This window comes from Brienomyrus brachyistius, chromosome 7 (assembly GCF_023856365.1).
Source record: "Brienomyrus brachyistius isolate T26 chromosome 7, BBRACH_0.4, whole genome shotgun sequence".
NCBI lineage: Eukaryota > Metazoa > Chordata > Actinopteri > Osteoglossiformes > Mormyridae > Brienomyrus > Brienomyrus brachyistius.
Window position 1 is genome coordinate 2,592,236 of NC_064539.1, and position 27,210 is coordinate 2,619,445.

General features: G+C 40.4%; 1 protein-coding gene across 2 annotated transcripts in view; it reads right to left on the reverse strand.

Annotated features, from left to right (window-relative positions):
- Positions 1 to 27,210, reverse strand: part of npr2 (natriuretic peptide receptor 2) — a 45,398-nt gene that overhangs the window by 10,735 nt on the left and 7,453 nt on the right. Inside the window, exons 2-14 of one of the 2 annotated variants that reach the window (XM_049019832.1) lie at positions 25,290 to 25,477; positions 24,264 to 24,377; positions 23,642 to 23,777; positions 22,276 to 22,370; positions 20,061 to 20,196; positions 18,523 to 18,607; positions 13,730 to 13,850; positions 7,779 to 7,853; positions 5,104 to 5,181; positions 3,153 to 3,257; positions 1,878 to 1,949; positions 392 to 551; positions 146 to 301 (exon numbers count right to left, since the gene is read on the reverse strand). In XM_049019832.1, coding sequence (XP_048875789.1) covers positions 146 to 301; positions 392 to 551; positions 1,878 to 1,949; positions 3,153 to 3,257; positions 5,104 to 5,181; positions 7,779 to 7,853; positions 13,730 to 13,850; positions 18,523 to 18,607; positions 20,061 to 20,196; positions 22,276 to 22,370; positions 23,642 to 23,777; positions 24,264 to 24,377; positions 25,290 to 25,477 — 1,521 coding nt within the window. Of the gene's footprint in view, positions 1 to 145; positions 302 to 391; positions 552 to 1,877; positions 1,950 to 3,152; positions 3,258 to 5,103; positions 5,182 to 7,778; positions 7,854 to 13,729; positions 13,851 to 18,522; positions 18,611 to 20,060; positions 20,197 to 22,275; positions 22,371 to 23,641; positions 23,778 to 24,263; positions 24,378 to 25,289; positions 25,478 to 27,210 lie in introns of both variants that reach the window. The other variant, XM_049019831.1, reaches the window with a different exon arrangement.

The following is a 27,210-nucleotide window of genomic DNA, read 5'->3' on the forward strand; positions in this document are numbered from 1 at the left end:
TTTCAAAAACTGAGAACATATATTAGTAACACCAATTAGAGGCTGCAACTCAAATTCTTATAGGAAACCTACTTGCTGTCTATCTGCTTGTTTTTAATGGCATGAGAACAGTAGACATCTGCAGCAGCAAACACAAGAGGATTACCTTTTGGGCTCAGATCCATGCCTTCTATGTAAAAGGGCCCATTTCTGAGGGCTATTTCCTGTAGTATGATACCAAAACTGTATACATCCCCTTTCTGGGTCCCCTGTGGGGGATGTCGGTCGTATATCAACAATTCTGGAGCAGTCCAAAGCTTTTCTATAAGAAAATATGTATACAGTCATATACAGCATGGCTCAATATGTGGCAATTTAAGGAATTGGCAGCAAGTAATGGACTGATACTTACTTGCATAGAGTATATGCGGGTCTTCGTTTTCACAACATGACCGAAAACTACCTAACCCGTAGTCTGTGATTTTCAACACAAATCGGCTGTCGACGACACAGTTGGAGGACTTCAGATTTCCATGTACTCCAATATAGCTGTTGTGAAGGTAATTCATTCCCTGGGAGATGGCATGAGAGACATTTATGCTACAAGAACAGCAATCGGTGCGGTAACAGTCATTTTACTAGAAAATTGACCTCGACGTCAGCTCATGGGAGCAACACATTTCACACATAAATAATATTTTTTTCTGAATGCTAGAATTGGGTGCAATAATGGAAACAAAAGCCTAGCAATGAACATGAGGTGCTTTTTGGGCGACTTTGAAAGCTACCTCTGATACACACATTTAAATCTTCGAGGTTCTGTATGGTCTCCTGATAACACCTCACTAACATCTTCGTTCACATAAAATCAAAGTGTTTTTAAACACCTTCTGCATTGTAGGTACATAACACGATAACACAAGAATGCTATTTTAGAGTAACTTTTAATGTCTTTTTTTAAATGTCACGTGGAGCATGGCCATTAAAGCCGGGGATCCGTGACTGGTGAAATACCCAGGAAGGATTTTTCAGTGTAGTTAACCTTTAAGAAATTGCTGGACTCAACCTTGATTACTGCAGGAAAGTTGCAGCTGTCTTTTAAGCTAATTAGGAAAAAACAGCTACAACTAAATGCTCATGGGTAAAACAAATGAAGCTTTATAAGGTTATTCTGTAAGGTGAACAGGTATCCTCTCTGTTTCACCTTTTCAGATTTTATAAATGTACAGGTCTGGAAAAAATAAGAGATCACAGTACAATATTTTGTTTCCCTAGCCTTTCTTGGTCCTTAGTGAAGGGTTCTGTCTTGCTTTACGGGGTTTCAGTCCTACTTCTAGGAGCCTGATACAAACTGTCCTAGTAGTACACTTTACATCTGCACTTAACGTTTCCCATTCCTTTTGAAGGTCACTTGATGTCATCCTTCGATTCATGAGAAACAATCGGGTAAGTTGACAGTCATCTCTGGCATTAGAGAGCCTCCGCCCTCTGCCTGGCTGGTGTCTGGTCATTCCCAGGTTCTCCTGCCTCACCCTGTTCTTGTGTACTGCTGTCTTAGAAACTTTGAGACTGGAAGCGGTCTGCCTGAAGTATAGCCTTCTGCCAGCAGAATCAGCATTAAACTAGCACTTATCAATGCAGATTCTTTAGAAAAATATAGAATGGTCTCTTAATTTTTTCCAGAGCTATACTGTATGTGACAATTTGTACATTTCCTCCATAGGCTCTTAAGACCCGTCATAAACCCTTTGGTATCACTGCGTCTCACAGTGGAAACTGAATAAGCACCAGTAAGATTATGATGCCATACTAGTAGACAAAAAACACTGAAGATGTCTTGGCAATGTCCTAAATAACTTAGAAATATTACAATTTTGAAGAAGCATAGTCCCACATACCTTTACTATATCATTGATTAATGAATATCGGAACATCCAGTCCAAATTAATGCTTTCATTCTCCAGAATGTCCTTAAAACAATGAAAACACAAACATTTTCATTATGTGGCAATATTCGCACATGTATATTAATAGTGATAGAAACTGATACTGAAAAACTAAAACTACAAATTGCTTTTACAAAAATTATTTGCCATTTTGATATCAGAATGGAACTAAAATGCAACAACATTAAACCCATCAGTCTGTAAATATCACCACACATGCGTCCACTGCAGGGCGGCATGGTGGTGCAGTGGTTAGCACTGTTGCCTCACACCCCTGGGACCCGGGTTTGAGTCTCCGCTGGGGCTACATGTGTGCGGACTTTGCATGTTCTCTCTATGTCATCGTGGGGTTTCCGCCGGGTACTCCGGTTTCCCCCCACTAATTGGAGTTACTGTGAGTGTGCCCTGTGATGGGCTGGCCCCCCCGTTCTGGATTGTCCCCTGTCTCGTGCCCATAGGTTCCAGACCCCTGTGACCCAGTAGGATAAGCAGTTTGGACAATGGATGGATGGATGCATCCACTGCACTGCTGGGGGGAGGGGTGACTTCCTTTTAAATAAGTCTCCTGCAATCTCAAAATTCTAATTCAGTAATGCAATGCAGAGTGAATTTGTTTTTATTTCATTATCTGAAGAACTTGAGTCTGAATTGGTCTCAAGTGTCATTCTTTTTAAAAGGATCCGCACAAAAATTCTTAAGGTATCTGCAAACACTTCATCATTTTAGAACCTTGGGCTGTAATCTTCAGCATGATTAAGTGACGGTTGCTTATGCAAAGTGGCTTATTCTGCATTCTAAGGAACACTGTCGCTGTAGCATGTAGGTCAAATATTATTCACTTTTTGACTCTAGCCATTATAACCCATTTGTCAAAGGGTGCTTAAAAGCTCCAGTCCAATCTTGGGCACTGCAACATCCCAGGGAGTTACAGAAACACCTCGGAGATTAGATGTATAGAATAACATGATTTTCTTTAAGATGAACCACCAATTACCTAGCAATTAAGCTACCATAACACATGTACATCTCTAGAAAATGTATAAGTATGTAAATATGCAGACTCATAGTATTTATCTAAGACTAATATAATAATCCCTGACAAAATCACTGCATGTTTGTATCAGTCACAAACTGATGATGTAATAGTAATATAAAAGGTAACCCAGGTAATTTAGTGTTTACGGAGAATCGAGGAGGCGGCGATGTATCTGAGATGTGAGGCCCCACCTGTAGACTCCCTCTAGGGCAGTATTCAGTCACGATGCAGATGTTGGGGGGATCAATGCAGGCGCCAATAAACCTGGTCAGGTGGTTAAACTGGACGTCCCTCATCTGAAAAGAAGCTCAATTAGTAAAGCTACACTTGTAAAAATAACAGCAAATAGATATATTCTCATGGGCTACACTGTAAAAGTAATTGTGTTACGCTGTTAACAAATGAAGTCACTTTAAAATAAGTCATTAGTGTTACACCCAAAAGACAGTTTAAGTGACACAGTGCGAAGGTAACCATTAAATGTCAGAACATACTAGGGCTGAGCCTGAGCTTATTTAAGCAGTTGCTTTGAAAAAGATAAGATGGAGGCCTTTCCTTACATCCCAAGATTATTCTTCATATATGATTATGTTTTTGACAATAAAACTCCTCGTGTAGCAATTTTCTGTGTGACTGGCAAACCAGAGCAGAGTTCTGCATGGGACTAATTTACACTAATTACATTTAGTAGTATTAGATTTTTATGAAAGTATGTGGTCACAAAGGAAATGGTGATATTACGTTGCTATAAACCAGAAAGCCATTAAAACACACTGACCATGCCAATCCTTATGTAAGCGAAAAAGGCCCTCTGTATTACTTCCCGAAAATAGTGCTGTCACCAAGCAAAAGAACCACAATGACTGATTTCCAATTTCATACGTGTGTAACTCGCTCATCAAAATGTAAATTAAATTAGTTGTATTCAATTATTGCGGCATATATATAAATGTTACTATATGCAAATAACTTCTACAGTTTACTCTTAAAGTACTCTTTTTCCCAGAAATTTCCTTTGATATCATCTACATCTTATATGTTTTTTTTGGCAAATGAATAAATATACAGAATAAAGCATAACATCGGTAATAAGGGAACAAACGAAACAGCTGTTTACCAGTTTAAAACAATGGCTTAATTATGGTTTGGTGTGTGGAATCTCCGTCTTGCCAGAATATGGTACCACAGTACATATTCAAGGTTCTCTACTTGTCTGGGGCCAAGTACTGCCCACAGAGTTGTATGTTTTTATAAGGAATTTAACTGATTACTTGCCACTGGAATGTGTCATTTCTTTTACACAAGGATTATTTGACTTGGAAGAGGACACGGGGTTTATATGCTCACTCACGAACTTTAATATCGTGGCCATTTATCTTTTTCCAGCCAGATGTTGGTGGGGGGGGGGTTATTTGTCCATTGGCTACTCTTGTTACCTCCATCTGCACGGATGGACTTCGGCCGGACAAACAGATGGGTCTTTAAGCTACTACGCCTCAGTCAGTTGAGACCAGCATCTAACACTCACAGAACAACCTAAAATCATCCAATTCACTATTTGCCCTCCCCGTCTGCAGAGAAGAAAACACCAGCTGTGTATCAGAGTCACACACAGAGGCAGACAGACTTCAGACGGGGTCTGTCGAAGCTATCCACCGCATTCGCCCGTAATGTACACTTTTACAAAGTAAACACTTACAAAGCAGGTGACACTTAATGGAGATATCTGTGAGTTATTTGCCGAGACACTATGTATTAACATTGTTCCGTGATAGGTGCTCCTTGTACTGGGGAATACTTGTTTTTACGTCCATCACTTTCCTGACCATAATGCCTTATTGTTTACACTGCATCCAAAAACACACTGACCCCCCCCCCACATCTGCTCTGTTGCTTAATAGACCTCCCAGCAAGCAGGTTAATAAAAATGACTGTGTAAGTCAGACTCAGTACTCAGGCTCTCCCATACACCACTATTTGTTTTCCAAACAGCCCCTTCCCCCCGGTACACATTTCCTGTGTGTGTTTTACCGTCGAGGCTGGGTGCCACACAGCAGTGGTCTTGTAAAGCACTAACGGAGCCCCCTGCGCGACATTTATGCTGAAATCGCCATGTGACATTCACGCCATGCGGGGACTCACGTGTTTCAGTTCAAACAGCACTTGTCTCGTCAGCTCGATCCTTTTCTTGTTAACGTGCTTGATGGCCACCAGGTTGCCCTGTGAAGAAGCACTTATTAGCAATATGTCTGCAGTGAAGTGGAAGAGAGGAATATTATTATCAAAAAAAGACCAGATGTGACAGGAAGCCTCGGCATTAGGCAAAAGTGATACTTATGCACGTAAATTAAAGTCAGCTGGGTGTCACCTTGCTTAACATTGCAGTAAACAGACAGCTAGATCCCCCGCTCATGAGTCTGTGTTTTGGTTTAAATACAAAAAAGGTCATTCTCAAACATTTGTTAGCCTTTTCATATAGGGATCATTTTCATCGTGCACAGCATGTCCACTAAATAACCACAAATATCAGAGGCACGTCTCTTGAGAGACAGAAACTACTTCAAGGGGATATTTATACAGTTTCAGCGCAGCACTCACTGGCTTAATCCTTCACATCTAAACTAAAATCTGTATTTAACAATTAAACTACTATTCTTAAACATCATTCATTGAGATTTACTTTTATTTACAGTATTTATCATGTAGCAGTATACCAAACGTTGTCGGTAAACGTGGTGCAAATTTGACCTCTATTTTAGAGCTAAAGACCCTTATAAATAAATGATAGATATCCAGCCCAAGGACTAATGCCAAGCAACCTCCCTGGCCACAAATGAGAGATTATAGCTAATTTAATAACTGTATACTTTCATTTGAATAATTACAATTGTTATAAAAATTGGGGCCTCATGCCCATTGCTTCCGGGATAGGCTCCGGACCCGCCGCGACCCAGTAGGATAAGCGGTTTGGAAAATGGATAGATGGATGGATAAAAATTGGTGGCGGAATGGTGTGCAGTGGTTAGCACTGTTGCCTTACACCTCTGGGACCGGGGTTTGAGTCTCCGCCTGGGTTACATGTGTGTGGAGTTTGAATGTTGTCATCGTGGGGTTTCCTCCGGGTACTCTGGTTTCCCCCCACAGTCCAAAGACATGCTGAGGCTAATTGAAGTTACTAAATTGCCCATAGGTGTGCATGTGTGAGTGACTGGTGTGTGCATGTGCCCAGCGATGGGCTGGCCCCCGTTTTGGATAGTTCCCTGCCTCATGCTCATTGCTTTCCAAGCGGGTTGGAAAATGGATAGATGGATGGGTTATAAAAATTATTTGGTAAGTTTACTTAAGGGGAGACAAATAATGTAGTATTATACTGTTACTTATATATTAATGAGAATAACAAATTAAGTATTAGTCACAAACTGATCTCATGTTTGTTCATTATTAATGAATCATGACACATCTTTGAAGTAGCGACTCTATTTGTTCATGATTTATTTGTGATTTGTACTTCAGTAGTAACTGAGTTATTACGAAGTATTTGTGTCCCTTCAAGCAGTGTTACCAAATATTTAATATTATATAATCTCATGTATATTTAAACCCCAGTTTCGATGGTTATCAGTTAATACAGCCAGCACTGCATATTTCACCCCAATGCCAAAGGTTTTCCTAGAGACATAGCTAGGTCCCCTATGACCCTTAAGCGATTACAGAAAGTGGATGGATTGATGGATGGAACAGTTACCGAAAGTTACGGTTAAGTTATGGAAATGTTCAAAGCATCCAATTTTCCTGATGTTCCCAGAATGTTATTCCAATATTACAGCTAAGACTAATAATATAAAAGCAAATGAAGTGCATGGTCGGGCAGTGGGTATCTCTCACATCAGCGAGATCATATGCCACTTTTATAAGTTAATATTTTATCAAACAGTAGTTTATTTTTCAACATTACTTGTGTTAAAGAGATGATTGAGGTAATAACGTTATGTTGACACTGACAGAACCTTTGAAAAAACGTTCCATTAATAGGCCTATTACAGTAAGAATGTTCTCTGCCAACTTTGGCTGAAGTTCTGGGAATGTTCCCTGTCACCTGGGACTTGAGCACCATAAAGTCAAAGTGGCTGTTTATCTCATTTATGTGTTCAGTTACAGTATTAACTGAAAAGTGAAGTGGATGTAGGCCTTACAAGGTACAAGTGGGAAAGGGGGTACGTGACAACGCAGAACCACATTACTTAATGGAAAGGTGTCAAAATGCAACGTTTTTATGATAAAATGCCTTGGTTAAATTACATTACATAATCAGGAATTGGTGATTAGGCTACATAGGCTATGTATGGTCAACAACAATGTCCATGCTAATGGTCCATAGACCAGCTAAAAGCAATAGCCTACTTTAGTAGCCTAGATAGTGGAGAATAACGATTGGAAAGATTATCTTAACAAAACATTTAATGCCCAAATGTCAATATGTGCTGAACAATTCACTGGCCTTGTGACTTGCATATTTTCTTATTTATTATGCATCACAAAAATATTAAGATTTGTTTCCATCTAGATGTAATGCACATGCAGGCCTGTATTTGTTTTTTGGCCGCTTCTCTAATTAAAATTTAAAATCACAAGCAAAACGCATTTCATATCAGAGGAAACAACCATAAGGCCTGTAACTCCGGAGAGCCTGCGGCTCGTGATGCCCCTGAACCGCCGCTGCACCAGCGCGGCCAGCTCGCCTACTCCCTGCCTTTGTGCATGCGAGTGTGGGTGGACAGCAGCGAGGATGAGCCGGAAAAGTCAGCATCCAACCTTACCTTAAAATAGCCTGTTTTTGCAAACAGCTGATGCTTTCCATGAGCAGTTATCAGCGAGCCGTAACTGGATCCGCGCTGAAATGAGTGAGGGAGAGCAGATTAAATGGACCACATCTACTCACAGAGTGCAATGCAAAGAAGCGCAGCACTTTACTTTTGTGCTTAAATAAAAATTATGTAATGGGGAAGTGTGTGCTTAACTTGTAAGAATGTATAAAGTCTGTAGACAGACAGACAGACAGACAAACAGATAGACAGATAGATAGATAGATAGATAGATAGATAGATAGATAGATAGATAGATAGATAGATAGATAGATAGAAAGACATTACTAATCGTAAAGACAAATTCAGTTTCACACAGCAGAATAGGGACACAAAGTGCACAGATACAAACACATCCACAAAATGCAAGACAATGTGCAGACAGTACGCGCTGCAATGGTTTAGAGAGTGCGGTATATATCTGTACATGTGCTTAAGCATAGTTAGGCAGTGTTATGGGTAATACTGTCCGTGTTTAAATGAGTTATGACTGGGGCGAGGACTGGCACGTCGGGAGGAGGCACTGTAGTGTAAATGAAGTTCATACTACGCCATATTAATTTCCATAATCCAGGACATAATCAGATCAACTTTTCTGAGGGAAAGTATTTTACTTATTTTTTTTTGGGAAAAGTAAGATATTTTGGATGGATCTCATTTACACAGATGTTGCTTGTGAGTGTGAACCTTTAAAGTCACACTGTGGGAAGTTGCTGTTTGTTCTTCCGTTTTTGTTTTTAATGGTGCATAAAAAGCCATAGTTAATGGCACTGTAAAGAAAGTTTTATGAGTTGCAGAGCACATGCTCCACTGTAAATGCTTTAAGATATTCCATGAATGCTCCGTCTCACATTACCCATACTGTCATGTCCTTGAGTATGCAAAACAAAAAAATCTTAAATAACAAAATGTGCAAAAACATTTGCAAAACAATACTATGGCACAACATTACCATAAATCCAGAACAGCACAGTCATTACCATGGAAACTTGGGATGGCAGATGCACTATATATGGACCACATCATCTCACAATGTGGTTAATATTTTAACACATAGTAGTTCACATAGTAACGGCTGACAAGCATATATAATGATTAATTTAGTTAAACAAATTTTATTTATCATAACGTCCCGTAATGTACAAATTTCTTGCTTTTTAAACCTGTCCCTATAATCAAGTGCCTTCCAAAGCAATAATGTCATATATATGAGTTAGGGACAGGGAGAGACATGGCTGTCACCACCATCAACCAGAAGGCCATGGGCTCCAGCAGTAGTACTGCACCCTGTCTCACTTAAACCATCCCCGGTGCCAATTACTCTTCCCGGCCTTCTAATGAATGCGGGCCAGCAAAATAACATTAAATGACTTGCTACTTAATATGGAAAACATTTAAAATGTAATGAACGAGTGTAGTATATATACATTTTTAGTTTTACATCAACTGCACCCTAAAGGCCTATGAAATGACAGTGGCATGCTTCCATGGTTACGATGCCTATTTAAATGTCTGTTTATGGAGAGTTATAACAAGGAAGACAAACCTTTAAGACAGTAAAATGAGACAGTACCATTTTAACAGGACCATTAACAGAAAGTTATTGCTTAAATAATGGTATAGAACATAAATATGTAGCCACTGTGGGCTTCATATAATGGTCAATTGGGAATATCACTTGTGTTAGAATATAAGTACCGCAGTTTAAGCATTTTAATTAAACAGATTAGTAATATTATTATGGACATAATTCCTGCTGGATATGCTGAATGTACTTTCCATTTAAACTTAAATACATAATTACAGCTTTGTTAATTATACAATAATATAGGCCTAATGTAAAAAAAAAAAAAAAAAAAAAAAACCTTAAGAGTGTTAAATTTCATTTAAACTAATTTCACATTTAAACCCAATTTTATAAAAGCAATAAATTTGAAAATGAATTGTAACAAAATATATCTCACCCCAAAGGAGATGAACTAGTTCAGTTTCTTTGCTGCAGTTAGACATTTAATAATAACAACGTAATGGTTTCATTCAAAGCAATTTAAAGTATTCAAACAGCAGGATGCTTCTTCCACAGTAATCAAGGCTCATGAATATGGACGGGGGGCTCCTACAGGGAATAAAACCAGTAACTTAGCTGTGGTGAGTACACATCCGAAAAAAACACGTCAATACCGAAAACAACCCGAAAATATTTGTAATAGTAGTGTGTATATATGCACAGTCTATGAACGCACATAAAGGCTAAGATTTGTGACACACATCCAGTTCTATTGGTAGGTTGGTGGTGTCTTACAATGGAATCTATTTACTAGTTTTATCAAAATAAGAGCTATATTCGCATGGGGTGGGGGGGGGGGGGGGTATGGTTGTTCATAAGAGCTTGAAAAAGAGCCAAAACACTGTGCATGTTTGTACATGGCTCCTTATCTGCTTCCCATCCAATTCCACTGAACATGCAATTCAGGTCACCGCAGGTTGCCCACTAATTGCTTGCATGGGCATGTGCATTTGTGGCCATGTGCATGTGCGTGTGTGCCTGTGCGTGTATTTACATGTGCACGCGTATGCCTGTGTCTGCCTTCCCTTTACAGATGCCTGGCACCATGACTATATTTTATAAGCTTTATGTTCTGCCCTGTGACACCAAAATCAATTTTTTGACATTGCATATGTTTACATTTTACGCAAGATACTTTAAAAATTTATTGTTTTTGATGTCTTTCGTCACTTTGCCACTATTCACAAAAGTTCACAAAAGCTCCTTTTGCCTCTATATGCACAATTAGGTAACCTTCTTAACGACAGTCTTGCATTGATAACAATACCAAATTCAAATGTATATCATTTATATAATACAGAACAACGGTGCTTCTGGCGACGGTTCGACTATGGTGTGCCATTGTGTGGAGTTACAAAACAATGCATACACGTTTTCAAGACGTAGCATTTTATTAAAAGCTTTCCTGCTCATGTTGAAGGTAGGTTACAGCATAAGCCATCAAACACGAAAGAGAAAGCGTCAACCGCGTAAGTATTCAGACCCAACAAGCCAATATTCTGTGAAACTGTTCACTGGCTTAGTGCAGTCTTTGCCCTTTCTTCTGGCAGTTCTACTCCAGACCAGTTTCTTTGGTATTAACTATGCTTTCACATGGACCTTAGATGTGAAGCCAGAACGAGTCACGGCTGTTGCTGCTCAAGGAAGATCAGTCCTCGTTCTTAAGCCACTCCGGTGCAGCTTTGGCCTCACACTCTGACTAACTGCCCTGTTCAAAAGACTTCCTCTAATACATGCCTCTATGCCCCCCTTATTCAAATCATGCCCTAGATTCCAAATCCAGGCTTTGCTTTCAGTTCTCCCAGGCAGTTAGTTAAATAATTACTGATTCTGATTGGCCAGAGGCTTCACACCTGGTTCACAGGTAAAGGAAGGCTGGAAAATCAGCAAGACTCGGTCCTTGAGGACTGCGATTTGAATGGCCCTGATCTATGATGCTCGGCCCTACTTGTCTTCACTTGTTACAAGCTTTCCGGAAATTGCCGGAAGGCCACCCATGCCAGTGTTAAACACCACTGCTGGATCTGAATGTATGGCATCTACACAAATTCGGGCACATTTTTGACCACAATCGCACATGTGTCTTTTTTCCCGGTTTGACGGAAAGCTGACATGGTTTGGAGATTATATACCAGCCTTTACAGATAAGTTCCTTAATGCCTTCCTGCTACACCAAGACATTTGTGAAGCTCCCTCTATATTGACAGATGCTTTTTCGTCTCTTCTTCTATGATATCCATTTCTTTTTCTCCCAAAGCTGGCCTCATAGAAATATCCCAGAGGAGTGTCCTCCTTGCCGGGCTCCATAATTTATATGCACAGTGTAATATCTCTGTGACTCACTCTACCTTGAACTTAACTGAGCTCAAAAAGATTCCTTGATGGGTATTTTTCAATCTCGAACACGCATTGAAAGCTTTTTGCGCTCCACCATTTGAGTTTTGCCTTCACTTGACCAAAAGCTTTAGAGATTTCATGATTTCCTCCTGATTTTAATTTCTTACATCCATAGAAATACTGTGAGTGCAAAGGCAAAGAATGCTCAGTCTTTTTGATTGTGAGAAATTGATTTCCATAGAAATGCTAGGCTTGCTATCCGTCCCGTATAAAACAGGATGCAGCAGTTTGTTTTCCAACATGGGACGATCCTATATTACAAGGTTTGGGTGACAGCCCTATGAAATGCCTTTGTTTGGCAACCACTTAAAATATCCTGCCTATCAATATGAGTTTTACAATTTTCCCATTTCCATTAGCAACTTATTACCCAATGTGAATGCATGCATAAAGTTAAAGACTTAGTAAACATCAATGGCTCCTTTCAAAGTGCCTTAAAACAGAAAAAATGTGCAAATTGTGCAAGGGTCTGAATACTTTAACAGACACTGAATAATCTATCATTTGTAAAGTGCAACAGAAAGAATCTGGACAATAATTACTACAGAAGAAATTGGCATGTTCAGTGTCAAGTTACGGTCTATATAAGAAAGGAATTCCTTGCTTCGGTTGCTAAGTGTTGCTAGGTGCCTTCTGTGTATGACAGAGTGCATGCGTGGGCGTGTGAAAGCGCCTGTCTCAGAGTAAGTAAATGTGTCTGTCTGTCTGTCTATGCATATACCTTCATGGTGCACCCTGGCTCCCTAACTACCCTTTGGAAGCTCCAGTTTCTGCTTTGTGGCCCATGCTTCCGGAACATGCTCTGGCTTGCAATGACTCCATGTTGGATTGAATGTTTTCAGAAAAAAATGGACTGAGAAAAAAATACAAACAAAAAAAGACTGATGGTGGGTTTATGAACGTGTAAATGTACCGCACTGTTAACATGATATGTGGGGATTTTATTCAAACATGTGCCTTTGAACAAAAAAGAGGGCGCAGCTGAAGCATCATATGACACAAAGCAGGTGGACTTTGAGAAGTGCAGTTATCTCCAGGATTCAAGGCCAGGCCTGCATTTATTTTTACAATAAAGGAAGAATGTGTCTTCAACCACAAACTGAATAAAGGCCGACCCGCCTTAAATTAAGCATCTGGACGACTGTTAGGAATGTATAAACTAGGGAAAAAAACTGACATTTTTTCTGGACCAGAATACATCACAGTACATGTGCGAATGTGTGTGCATTTTTATGCACGTTAGCAAGAAGGTGTAAAGGAACAATAGATTAATTAAAACGAAACAAAACAAAACAAGCTCTGGCAAAATTAAGAGAGTTACTCGTAAACAGAAAAATATTTAGCTAACTGTGTTTATTGTGCTGTTTCTTTAACCCAAGAAATGTTGATTAGATATCCATCAATCTGGACAAGACATGGTTAACCCAAAAATACTGAAGCATTTTAATACTTGTATATTACATATTTATATAGAGTTACAGAATATCCGTTGTGCCTACTAAACTTCACATCCATCTTTCTCCTCAATAAGTTGTTCAGCTCTGTTCTGGTCCTTTTGAGTTAGAACTTCTTTAGGACAGAGAATTTCCCATGGCCCTCAAAATCCCTGCAAAGAATTGTTAGTTTTGCCTGAGTTTCGTTGCCATTTCTACAAAACAGCTGAAACAAAAATAACGAAGAAGATAGCCAAGTAAGCAGCTCCGGAAGTAAAGGTACAAAGCTCGTTAACTCCTAAATAACAAGCAATTCTGTGCCTGCTTGTCACTAGTTAATTTCTCATAGCTCAGATTATTTCAATAATTTCCCACAATTAGGAAGTGTCACTGAATCAGTCATCTCGTCTCTTTTGAGAACCCCACCATTTTTCCTGGGGATCAGTCATGCACATTGTCATCAACGTGGATTATCAGCGGGCAAAGCTGAGGACAGCCGAGGGTCCTACCTGTGAGAGAGTGAGCCGGCTTCCCGCACGCTTGTGGTATTTGTTAGGGCTTTCAAACTGGAGGTCCTCCCACCTGATTCTCCATAACATGCCAGCCAGCTCTTTCTCCAGCTTCAGTTTTCTTCACAAACAAGAGGAAAAAAGAGATTTGTTCTAACGCCAGAGTGGCATCCTGTCTGCTGCAACCCCACCCCACCCCCCACCTGCTGCCTGAGATCATTGCTATCCCGTACTGGATAAGTGAAGAACAAGAGCGAGTCAAACTCCATTATTCCTTTGGAGATTCATAGGCAGTGGCAAATAACTTTGGGTCAGCATCCCAAAGAGAAACCACACATCCCAAGCTAAACGAAACTAAACTAAAAGATTTAGCTCCCTGAAACATTTCAGACAATCCCAGGGCATTTCATGAGAACTGCATTCACGCATAACAATCATTCACTCTGTTTTGCTGGGTTACTGTCTAACAATGCAGCCAAAACATGAACATTTTTAAGCAAAATGCATTAAATATATGATAAATGCAATGCCAAATCTAGCTAGTATGGTTTTTTCCTGTAGATAAGATAATCTGACATTCGATTATAGTCTAAAATATATTACACAAACAAACTTATACCAGGCCAATAGATGTGACATATACAACACATTTTTTTTTGCAGTTGACTGGTCTCTCCCACTTTTCCTACAGGGGTAATCTTAAACACCATGCACCTTGGCATCCAGTTTACTATTTCAATCAACATGCAAAGGGGCCTGAACATGAATCGATACATCTGGTCCAGATAGGACAGGGGCTGCCTCATACTTCCATACAGGATTTGGCCATCGCAGACCATTTTTACTTATAACAATAAATTTTTATGGAGATTCTGGGGGTCCTGAAGGACAGTCTGTGGGTAGTTTGGTCTTTAAAACTGAAAGTGTAAAATGAAGGTTGTTGGGAAGTAGAGGAAAATGAGGAGCTCCACACATTCCAAAGCAGAGCGAAGTAGAGGGAAAAGCATCCAAAATGCTTGCAGTTGGTTGCGTGAAGCAGGCCAGCCGTGCCGCTGGGGGGCGCTGTGCACTGGTCAACGATACCCCACTGTTTGGCCACACCAGCTGCAGCAACAGAGCCCCCTGTTTGTTTTAATAAAGCATATTTCAAAATAAAGGCGCAATTTGACCTCCTTAAGGCATTTTGATACCCAGGACTTGTCATATATTTGGCTTGTAGCTTGTAGTCGGAGTTAAATTAAATGAAGTGTTTGGATGAAACGTTATAAAAGCGTTTCCAAGAGCGCGCTCCTCTTGCTAACCCCCCCTCCCCCCCAGGTAATGCAGCCAGAATTAAATGCTTTGGAGAGTCTGGCAATTAACGTCACACCATGCAAAGCATTTCACGTCCTTCTGAGACTGTCAGCCCCGACCCCTTTTCTGGAATAGCCTTTTTTCCTGCAGGACACGGGGCCAGTAAAACTGCAAATCTTATCTGGTGCGGTGCCTGAAAAATGTCGCTGGGCGCGAGGGTGACGGGGGTTAAGTGCTCTGCAGCTCAGACAAGGATTGACCGGCGAAAATGAGTGGCTTAATATTTCCCAATAAAAACATGCTGCACTGAGAAAAATACTATTATTAAGGTGGCAATTCGGCTAACAGATTCAAACCGTGAGTAATTTGTACTCTTTAATCAGCCATAAAAACTTTCTCCTCTGCAATAAATAGAAATGTATTAGTCACACAGATATGTTTAGGGAGGAGAGCTGAAATACTCCGTGGATCGCTGTGGCTGCATACGAAGGGCCCGCAGCGGGTGGGCCATGCTGAGCCGCTTACACCGCCTCCCTTTCATTTGGCAAATGGCTGGATCGTGTCAGGGGGAGCCGGATCCACATGTCCATCTCTCTGCTTAACTCCCAGTCAAAGTTCTAAGGGATCTGTGGAGCAAGCAGGGCCTTTGGAATCCCCGGACAATGAGGGCAAACATGGCCCCCTTTCCTGAGCACCCGCAGCCATGTGGACTGGTCACTGCGTCCGCATATAATCTGAAACAATGCCGGGATGCCGGACACACAATTCGCATGATGTTTCTTCTCCAAGTCGCTACGTACCATTTCCAAGTAGTTATAAACACATTTTCTCTCTGGTTCTCCTTGGGTCATACGCAGCCCCCTTTTCACGGATTAGACAGCATACCATCCATATCAGAGCATACGGTACTGTGCGCACAGCCAGAATAGTTCGAGATTAAGATACCCCACAACTACTTACACGCCGTGCGGCCAGACGGGTGACTAACTGCTATGATTTGCCATCTCCGTAAGAAAATCTCATTTGTGAAATGAATTATTGCCGGCGTCAAACTAAATAAATAAATACCCCTGGGCGGTAAATTTGTCCTGCACCACTTGTTTCACTAGTTTATTTAAATAGAATAAGGCAGCCGCTGGGAGAGGCATGAGAGGAAGGGGACAGATCACACGTGGCCCCTTTGTACTTTACTCAACGAAAGAGTCAAACTGCTCATCATTACTTGGTCACAGGGAAATGGGGGTTAATTACAGCACTGGATTCGCTGGAATCTATTGTGTTGGTATCAACATAAACTCCGTCTAAAAACAAAGCTGGATTTTTATAAAAATGATGGTGAAATCTAAATAAAAACTCTTAAATCACCCCTATCTGCCTCTGACACTCAAGAGCCCTTTATTTATCACGAAAGCACCTTTTTATCCATTTAAAAACCCTGAATACATCTTTCTATGTCATAGTAACAATGAGAAGAGTGGGGATAGCTTTACTTAATTTTAATATATTCATTAGATCTGATCTCTGTATCGCTAAGGCAGATAAGCCTGTTGGTAAAGCCATGTTATCCAAGTCTGAGATTTTCATGAACTAAAATTAACTCAAGGCTTCTAACCATATATGTAAAACACTAAAACTCAGAGATTGTGAGTATTGGAAATATACGTTTTTCAAGGCACACTAAATATAAATAATTATATATAAAAAAAAACTCAACAACCAAAATTTTCTGGCCCACTATGTTGTAGATTTTATCCTGTTTTCTGCCGCATAATTTGCATAAGGCCTTGCAAATACCGCTTGGTAACTACATAATTATTAGGATTAGCTGCAGTCTAGCAACCAATTTAATGGTTGCTTTTTCTTAAATACATACCATGATGCCAAATCCCACAGTCCATCATCCAACCATCAGTCAGGGTACTAAGGAACACAACCTTTCCATCTGAAAAGCAATCCTTCCCTATGATCCCCAAACAGTATTTCAGAATCGGCAAGATCCAACTTGCATTCCCTTCCTTTAAGAAGTGGATTTCATCAGAGAGCAGCCAGAGTGCATCCAAGAATTCCTGAAATGCCCTGAATTGCTGAAGTTGGTTTTAAGGGGAACACGGGAATTATTTCTTTTTTACCAGATGCCATTTTATTCTTTTATTAAAAGTAGCAAAAAGACAGTGGTTTTAGTCTTATTATGATAAAAGGCATTTTATGCTCTGTAGTTTAATATCAGATTTGCATTTCCTGCAGTGGCTGACTGATGCCCTTAAGTCACACAATCTCAGCTTATCACTCATCCTGTTTCTGTTTACTTACATTGCAAATAGATTAGCTACCTTAAAAGAAAAGCCAAAAGCACTGTTTTTACTATAAAGTAAAACAGAGGTGAGTGAATTTAGATGTTGTGCATTTAGATGGTTCTCTCTGTTCTGAAACAATTCCCCTTTTGATCTATACTCAAGTGGCAGATGTAGTGTTTTCATTTGAGTTACTTAAAATGCTTCAATGAATTCACCAGAATGACAAAAGGAAATTTGGGAGCAGAGAAAGCAACATTATTCCCAGCTTTTTCAAAACATTTTGGGAATGTGAACAATTGATCCCGCATTCTGCTCCATTCTACAACGGAATAGGATGTTTACATACAGCTGATGTGTTTTGGCTGAAGAGAGTGAGCTCTGAAGCTCACACATGCATTACGGGCAAAGTCCACGTGCTCCACGAATGCAATAAAATATCCTCATAAATGAAAACTCTAAACACCTTTCTCCAAAAACAGATGTCAACGGTGCTGCTCATTGAGTGAGAAAATGCAAGAAAACAATGAATTTCATTTTTTTAAAAAAGAAAAGCAAGTTTATTAAAAGAAAAAAGAAAGAAAAAAAATCAACCTGGCACTGGAGTTGAGTCTTACGCACCAGAATGGAAATGTCATTTCGTCGCCACGGCAAAGCCGGGCCTTTCGAGGCAGGAAACTCCGTAAAACATTTTTTTCTTGAAAAAAAAAAGACATACTTTTCTATTTAAAGGCCCTAGTTTGGAAGCCACAGCCAGGCTACGCTGCACACTAGACCTATTGTTTCATCAGCACCATATGTGACTACCTTCACCCCCCCCCCCCCCCCGTGTTAAAGCTCTGTTCCTGCTTAAAGGTCCCCCACACAAGCTGCAGACCAGCTGCCAAACATAGTGTTGTATTCATAAGTTACAAGAAGACCGTGCATCTAGAGTTATGTGTATAAAGCCAAACTGGCTGGGAGATGCTACATAGTGACACATGCGGCCACCGAACAGGACACTGATCATGTTTACTATGTTCCTTTACTCTGTAGCTGTTAACATTATGCAAATTGAAAAAACATCAGATCCACATTAAGGCACTGTTTCAGGATGCCACATGCTTCACCAACATGATCTTTCATGAAATTGGCATTTTGATTTAAGACACTATAAGCACTAATTCATACTGAGTTCTTGGGGGGTGGGGGGGGGGGGGACAAACTTACCTGTAAATGAGAAAACTTGATATTCCAAAAATGACAAGAGCTAGACCAGATCCTACAGCAACAATCCCAAGTACTGTGATATGACCTGCTAAGTGAAAACAAAAAATACTGCATTAAATACTGCATTATATTTTGGAACAGATTTGTATCTAATTCGTATAATGTCTTTGGGTTGTGTAAAGCTGTAATCACGCCTTAGCGATTGCATCAAGCTAAAGTGTAACAAATAAGCTACAGAAGCTGCAAGTTGAGACTTCACGTTAGTTCATGTTAAGTTACAGTGAGCGCTTCTGGCAGCGCTGCAGTGACGGGGTCTGTGGAAATTACTCGTCGTGAACAAGGGCCAGAAGCAAGCAGTGTTAGAGGAAAAAAGAGAAACCCTGAATGCTGTTTTTGTAACTACCAATGGTTGCAACACATGTAACAATGGGTATAACTTTAGGCAGAAAACTCGAACAGAAATGCTCATATGGTATAACCACTGATAACATCCCTGTACAGTACGTGCAGGAGGATTGCAAAAATCAACCCCCTCAAAGTGACCTGACCGATATTTTTCTTTAATTTGTTTAGATGCTTCTAGCCAAAGCGACGCACATTTGAGAAAGCAGGGTCGACCCGTTCCTGGAGAAACTGGGGGGCCTTCTGGTTCCAGACACAGCATCCTAACCCACACACAGCTCCCATAAACACAATGGGTGGATTCAGGACAGTGGTAATGTCTATTACATTATTTTTCTCATACTGTACATCTCTATTCACTGTCTATAACGTTGCCTGACAAGCTGTTTTAAGCAAGAGTTTTAAGCCCCACCCCCAATGAGCCCAGTGTACTCTGACTGGTCATTTCCCTCCTTGTTCAGCTTGCGGTACACATTCCACCCCTGTCCTGCAATCTGCAGACAGATCCTGGCAGGTAAGCAGCCAGTAAGGATTGCATTACGTGGTGACCTCATCAAGTGACAGAAGTAAAGGCTGGAATTCCAATGAGGCATTTCACGCAGGTAAGAGAAGAGTGATTTCTGTGGTGAAATTTATGCCATTTGGCATGTACATTGCGTCTTAAAACACATGCGCATAAAGCTAAACAACAAACTAAAGGAAGGGAAAAAGCATAAAAGCATAATAAGTGTCCTTTACGACATTATATTTTTCTAGCAGATCCTTTTATTCAAACGGTCAAACCGCTCTACTGACCCTGCGATCTTTGGATCATGGGTACAGTGGCTTAACCTGCTGAGCCCTACACCATCCCATTAATAAAAATGTAGCTGATGTAAGGGGTAAAACAGCACTGTCCCCATCTCCCTGCCTATCGCAGTCCCCAGGATATGTCACACACACGCGGTCACTTGCAACCAGGTGTCCCACAATACGGCATGTTTCTATCCCATGTCCTTTCATTAGCCGAGTCTTCCCTGAGGGTGCGGCTACATTCCTCTGCAGTTTTTACCGACAGAAGACAGTCTAGACAAACGCTAGTATTCCCAGGCAGTGTGCACCGGAGGCAAAGTCACTAAGGAAACATTAATACCTACTTTCATTACACGACGGATGGTCTAAAGAAAAGGCACAAGGCGGATCATCGAGAGGCGGCCTTCCTTTGGGCCACTGGATCGTCTCCGTCGACGACCAAACAATTTCCTTATTTGTTCCATTGTAATGGGCAACAATCTGAAATACAAAAAGCACCGTGTTGCACAGCTGTACTGTTTCAGCCTCCCAAGCCCGGCGGTTAACAGTTATCCAAAGCAACGGCAAGCAAACTCATCACCTCATCAGAGAATTCACTAAATGGCATTGTTCAAGTAACGGTGTGGCCTCTGCCAAAGAATCGGCACCGGCACCGACTGGATTTAAAACACACCCAAACTGACACAACATGGGGGAGGGGTCTCACACACCAATATTAAAAGCTTGTCCCAGATGTTTCATCTTCTTACCAGTTTTCAGGGTTTTTCCGCACCCAGTCCACTTCTGAAATAGCTAGTTATATCTAAACTGATATTTAGAACAAATTTTATTTATTTTGCACACACTTTTATCCAAAGTGAGATACATTTGAAAAAGTAGGGCCAGCCAGTCCCTGCAACTACTGGGAGATAAAAGCCTTACTCAGTATTTTTAGTTTTCTGTTTTTATTTAAACAAATTCACTGTATAAGGAGTGATTCAGGGTCATATTTGGTCCTCAGAAAGTAATATAAACATAATCCACAGACACATGCAAAGACAACACACACACACACACACACACACACACACACACACACACACACACACACACACAGAATCTTAACCCACTGAGCCACATAATGTCTAAGGAGTAATGAACAATTTAGGGATTTTCCTCATTTCACACAGAGGTAAATTTCTTTTAACCACAAAAGATCTGCATGTTATATGTATAGTAAAATTTTATATCTGTATATTAAAATGACATTTTCACTAACACGTGTACCTTGCCATTCTTCTTGGTATAAGCTACAAGGGAAACCCAGGGCTCTGATTAAGTTGCCTGCCAACAAACATAGGAGCTCTAAGGTGATGAGAAAGCCAAGGAAAGTGGGACATTGCAGTTTTCTGAGTGGCAGGCAAACAAGCAGCCTCGGTGTCCGGGTGTCAGGCACGACCTGGCCCTGCATTGGGCTCCATCTGGCCTGACCGGGTGTGCTTGCGTAAAGCCAGCTTGTAATTATTCACCATTCGCCCCCACGCTGCAAGTATCAAGACCCGGGTCTGGAGAAACTACAGTGCTTTCCAAAAATGCGTGTATGACTCTGGGGGACTGACGACAGGAAGAAAACATGGGGGTATCAGTGCTCTTTTGGAGAGCTCTCCGATGGGTATGAAATCGCTGTTTTCCGTTATAGGAGAGTTCAGGATTTGCACTGTGTTCAACCACAGACGTGTAATGAAGATTCAGTAGTAGCGCACAGCAGGTTTCTCTGCGGCAGGCTAGCAAAGATAGCGCAGATATTTCAGGACCATATATTAGTACAGAACGCATCACTTGTTTCCTGAATCAGCTTTTTCATTCAATCTAGTTACGAAATTGATCCAGGAAGGTGGTTATCAATGGAATGTGATGTTAGTAATCTGTGACACACTCCTAATATTCTTCAGATTGGTTGGGAAAATACCAAAGGGGCTTTTATTGTATGTTTACTCTGAGATGAAGGTCACCCATTGACTGCTGTCAATAATTGATCCTTGAAACTGATGATGGACCACTGCATGTCACACAGCTAAATCCTTTTGTACATTGATGTATGTTCCCTGATGTATCCAAAGCATTGTGACCATTATTTGCAAAGTCTAAATTATGGATGCAACTAAGGGTGAAAACCTGCTACCTCGGCTTCCTTCCCTGGGTTTATAAGCTGCTGCCGTTTCTCAGTTTTTTAAATTTACTTATTTATAAAAAAACTCTATTAATCCCAGGGGGAAAAGACAGATGTTTTTGTGTATAGGAACGCCAGGAGTCAGAGAGCAGGGTCAGCTAGTCCCTGGATGTTAAGGGCGTAGCTCAGGAGCCCAATGGCAAGATGATTACCCTAACGGACATGGGATTTGAAGCCATGACCTTTTGGACAAGAGCACAGGTTCTTAACCTGCTAAGCCACACAACATCATGATTATTAAATAATAATTATGGGGTCGAATAGATAAACTGTCAAACAATTCAACATCAGTCAAACATGCACAGTCATACATGTAACAAGATCAGTCTACAAAGCGAGCCACTGCTTACCCCGTACTGTCCTGTTTTGAGGTTTGTCATGGCCCAGATTGTAAAGTCAGTGTCCCGGTCATTGTTCTTGTCTGTACTTACTAGTCCCGTAACGCCTAAAACACAAAAGAGTCACAACAAATTCTTGAACTGCACTCAGCATCACTTGGGGATCAAGTTATTATCTAAATCTCACACATTGATTATATTTGAAGTAAATTTGCCTGTCTAATATTCAAAGGAAATTAAAAGATACTACAGCTAGGCTCATTGCAGATTTCTCTATAGAAATTTTTAAGTCAAACTTTCAAAATCAAACACCTTGAAACTTCCAAAACTTTAAGGCCCTTTTCCACTGCAGGAACTTTTTTCGGGAACCAGGAACTGTTCCCACTGCAAGGACTCAACCCAGTTGTAATTCCTAGTCCTTTTATTATCCATCCATCCATCCATTTTCCAAACCGCTTATCCTACTGGGTCACGGGGGGGTCCGGAGCCTATCGTCCTTTTATTAGATGGAATTAATTTTCTATCTCAATTACATGAATGCATTAATGAATATCTAATTTTGCTTATGTTTGCTTATTTCTGCACTGGAAAGTTAGTTATCCACAATTTGACATAAAACGTTACATTGTTATTTATTCTGTGGAAAACAAAAGGTCATTAAGATAGCAAGATTTAATAATGAATTCTAAACATGTTGCCGGCCGTATACATAAAGTATAAATAAAAATGCTGTGTCTCATTTTGAACAAATAAAGGACGCAATTTGTCCCATATTTTCAGACCATGTGATCAATCCCTAACAACTATGAAATAACTCACAAAACAACTTGTTCATCCTGCATTGTTTTGAGCTGCTGGTGTAGTTTATTTGGTTATGGAGTTATGTGTTAAGTTGATATGCTTATTTAGCATAAGTCACAGTTCCTGATGTAGGAAAGCAACACACGAAAGTTGCCAGGAGTTACAAAAGTTCCCGTTCGAGACAGTTAAAAGTTGTAATTTAACTGTGTGGAATAGCACCTCTCATTAATTTCAGGGAAACAAAACAGAGAGCATGGAGACACTGCAACAGGACCAGGCTGCAGCTGATTAACTGCAGCTAAGCACTGCTCTACAGGCTGGTTAGCTAGGTGCCACCTACATACTACTGCTGATCTTTTTTTTAAGATAAGATAATCTTTATTGACACTGACACTTGACAACTCAGCTAAATTTAGAAATTTGTACTTTGTTATAATTGCAATGTTACTGGAAAATCAGTGAGGGGATTCATTTATTAGTGTGATTCTTGCCCAATAACCCCACTAGTTACGATCCCAGTTGTGATTCATGGGGGGGGGGGTGGGTAGACTTGTCCACGCTCCTCTTCCATACTCACCCCAGATTTTCCGGCTCTGCATCTTCTGTGTGATTGTAACTCCATCGCTTGGTAAGCCTCCCTCGGCCAAAGTTTCGTTCAGGGCTATGGCGTACAGCTTAAATCCATCATAGAAACAGCCGGCTATGAAGTCCACCTGGCATATGAAAGGAAACAAGCCGAACCCAACATGAGTCAAATAGGTGGCTGCAGTGTATAAGAGGTACACGCTTGGATTATAAAGGGAAAATGAATGGTACGTGTTTGTGTTACACAAAGCTCCAACAGCTATCTTTCTGACGTTAAACCAGCGATTAGCCACAAACCCGGCACCTGTAAAATTTCATTAAGTGATGGACACTGAAAATCACTGGAAAAGTACAGTTGACCTTGGAGTGACCCCAGAAAGAATGTGGCCCAAACCCAGAAGAAACAGTGTAACCTTACACCAAATTCAGTGTGCAGCGGTCGACAGACACATTAATCATGGGGCACTGGGAGAAGAATTCTGGTTCCTACCCATAAATTTCCGTAAAAACACTCTTCTGAACCTTAGGACGGTGTCTCATCTGCAGCACTGGGCGTCTCGTCACTTATTTGACTTAGAGGCTGAGCTTCGGCGGCTCGAATGTAGACGACTCACCAGCGACGGTTCGAGTTTGACAGCGTAATCCCGCTTAGCCCTGGTGTGCAATTCACTTTGGAAGGCTGCGTACTCCAGGTTGTCTGGTTCTCTGTACGTTATCACAAACACAGACTGGGAAAGACACAGATAGCATTGAGCCACAGTAAGATTTCCATAAAAATACAGCAAGAGTTTATAGCATATCTACTATAACAACACGCAAATTATGTATGCAGGATTTGGCTACAAGGGACTTTGTTGATGTTCTAAGAAGTAATCGCCTAGATTGTGAGATTGCCTGGGTGTTCTCTGGTTACATTAATAGACCCAACATGCTATAAATAATGAAAGTCATAAGTGAGCCAGCTGGTTTTCTGTAAATCACTAACCTACCCAAATACGTAAACAGGGTGGAATTCATTATGAACCTCTGCAATAAGATAAACTAGCCTGAAAAAGGATATAAAAAAATGCCAGCATAAATTAAGAACATGATAAGTTTTAAACCTGATTACAGTATTCTTAAAGTAACAAGTAATTAAATGTCAATATTGCTATTAGAATGCTATTACATAGCTTTTAGACAGAAGGATGCTTTCATTTTAATTTTAATCAGGAGATAAACACTCAAACATTTGACCTTGCAGTTCAATGACTGGAATCATTAAGAGGCTGTTTTATTTTTAATAACCCATTTAAAGACTAAATTTCACCATAATGCATATCTCCACTAGTTTCAGAATTAAATACTAATAATCTCCTTTCTTTATTCAAGCATTTACATTTATCAAGCATAATCTTTTATCCAAAGCGACGTATGTTTCTTGTAAAAGCAGGATCAGACAGTCCCTGGAGCAACTGGGGTTTAAGGGCCTCGCTCAGGGGCCCAACGATGAAGTCATGCAGAATTATTGTGCGAGCTGCCTCGTTTTTTTAAACGATATATAAATGTAGCGTGTCCCCTTTTATTTTATGTAAAAACAGCTCTTCTGTCACTGGGTGAATTATACATTTAATCGGCCATCTGCCTTTTCTGTACTCTACCTGAAACAGCTTGATCGGGTCACTCCAGTTAATCTCTGCGTTCAGCCAAGGTTTGTATGCTCCATTTCGCAGACTCTCCCCGAACATATCCAGATAGAAGATGGCGTAGTCTTCCGGGTTTAATCCCTCACTCTGAAACGCCTTCAGTATATGGTGGAAGATATCCAGGGGTACACAGACATAAACAACTATTGGAAAAAACACAATATATTTTAAGTTAAATAAGGCATGAAAAATAATAATACACGGTCTTAAAGCTGAATAATTCTTGCTTGCTAAACTTAAACTGTCTATACATGTATTTGTATTTAGTGATATTTCATTCAACCGCTAAGTATTTCATTGGGTTGCCCTTGTATATATATATATATATATATATATATATATATATATATCATCAGTAAAATCAAAGCCTAAGTACAGGTACTGATGTCTAACACAAACCGTTTTGATTACAAGTTCTCAGAAGGGGTAAATGTCTTTAAAAACCAAGCCAGAATAAATTTTGCCAAGAATTAAGTCAGAATATATTTTTTAAAAATGAAAAACAGGCCCCCTGAAGAGCCAAACAGCTGAGTACGAGGGTAGGTCGCCAGCGCGCGCGAGTGCGGACACACTCGTGCTTCGTAGTACGCGAATAAAGCCAAGTACAAGTCTGTTTGCCGACGCGCGCGTGCCCGTACACGCTCTTGCTTCGTAGAGCGCGCATAAAACTGATGGCCCGCCAACGCCCGTGTGCGCGCAGGAATAATTTCAGTACGTAAGCGCGTTCACAATGGCCGCAAAGCGGCTAACGCGCCGCTCAAGACTAGGGCCGACACGCGCTGCCAATTGGACGCAAAACTCTCATCAGTTCCATCACAATGTTGAGTCACGGCAAGGAGCCTCGCTGTCTCCTGGACATGGTCCAAGACAAAGAAAGGAAAAACACTAAATTAAAAAATGTATATGGCTTAATGGCAACTAAAGTATCAAAGGATTTTTACCCCTTTTTGCGCCAAAAAGTCGTTAAGAGAACACTGCGGTTTGGCTCAACTTTCGCGTAACAATGTTCAGTGCCACTTTTTTCTCTGAGATGCGATGGCAGCGTACTCTTTATAGCAATATACCAGAAAAATATCAAGTAAGACCATCTAGTTAGAAATACTGAAAACATTTCATGGAGCATTACGCTTAAATGTCTTTGTTTACCCTGGCACTGGACTTACGTTGCTGCAGTTTAGGCGCATAAAAATCACTACCCAATTAGAAGCTGTAAATGGCTACTAAAGGTATTTACTCTAGTTAAGTGTTAAAACAGTAATAAATGCAATATAGCGGGATGTCTAAAGCGCTGCACGTTATTATCTAGACAAAAGTATGAATTTGGCACCTACAACGATAGTATTGTTTCATCTCTCAATATTGTACAATTACATTTAATAATATAACGGTTCAATGTTGGTTGAGATCCGGGTTATAAATTAATTGTTTGTAATAGATATTTTGTTAAATATTTCAAAAGACACTATTTTACTTAAACAGCAGAGGGCAAACACTCCAGCATTCCTCTCACCCCTCTGTGAAAACATTGGCACACCTCGCTCAATGTCAAAAGCTTAGTATAAAAAAATTCAACAAAAATTCTGTTTTACTTGGAGGGAGCAAAACACGTACATAACCTTTAAAACTGTATCTCCCAGACCCAGTCTTTTTATTCCTTTATTTGCAAAAATACTTCAAGTTTTAAAAACGTTTTAAGCTTCCAGACCCCCAAAAAACAAACACATTCTGCATGTTTCATTGCTTTTTACGAAATACTGGAAATCAGGAGGAAACCTCTTAGGAAAAGCCAGTTTTGGGGATGCATTAATCAACTGGCTGAGAATTCATGCTGCTGCATATTGGCCAATATTAGCTCTTTTATTACCAGTGTTGAATG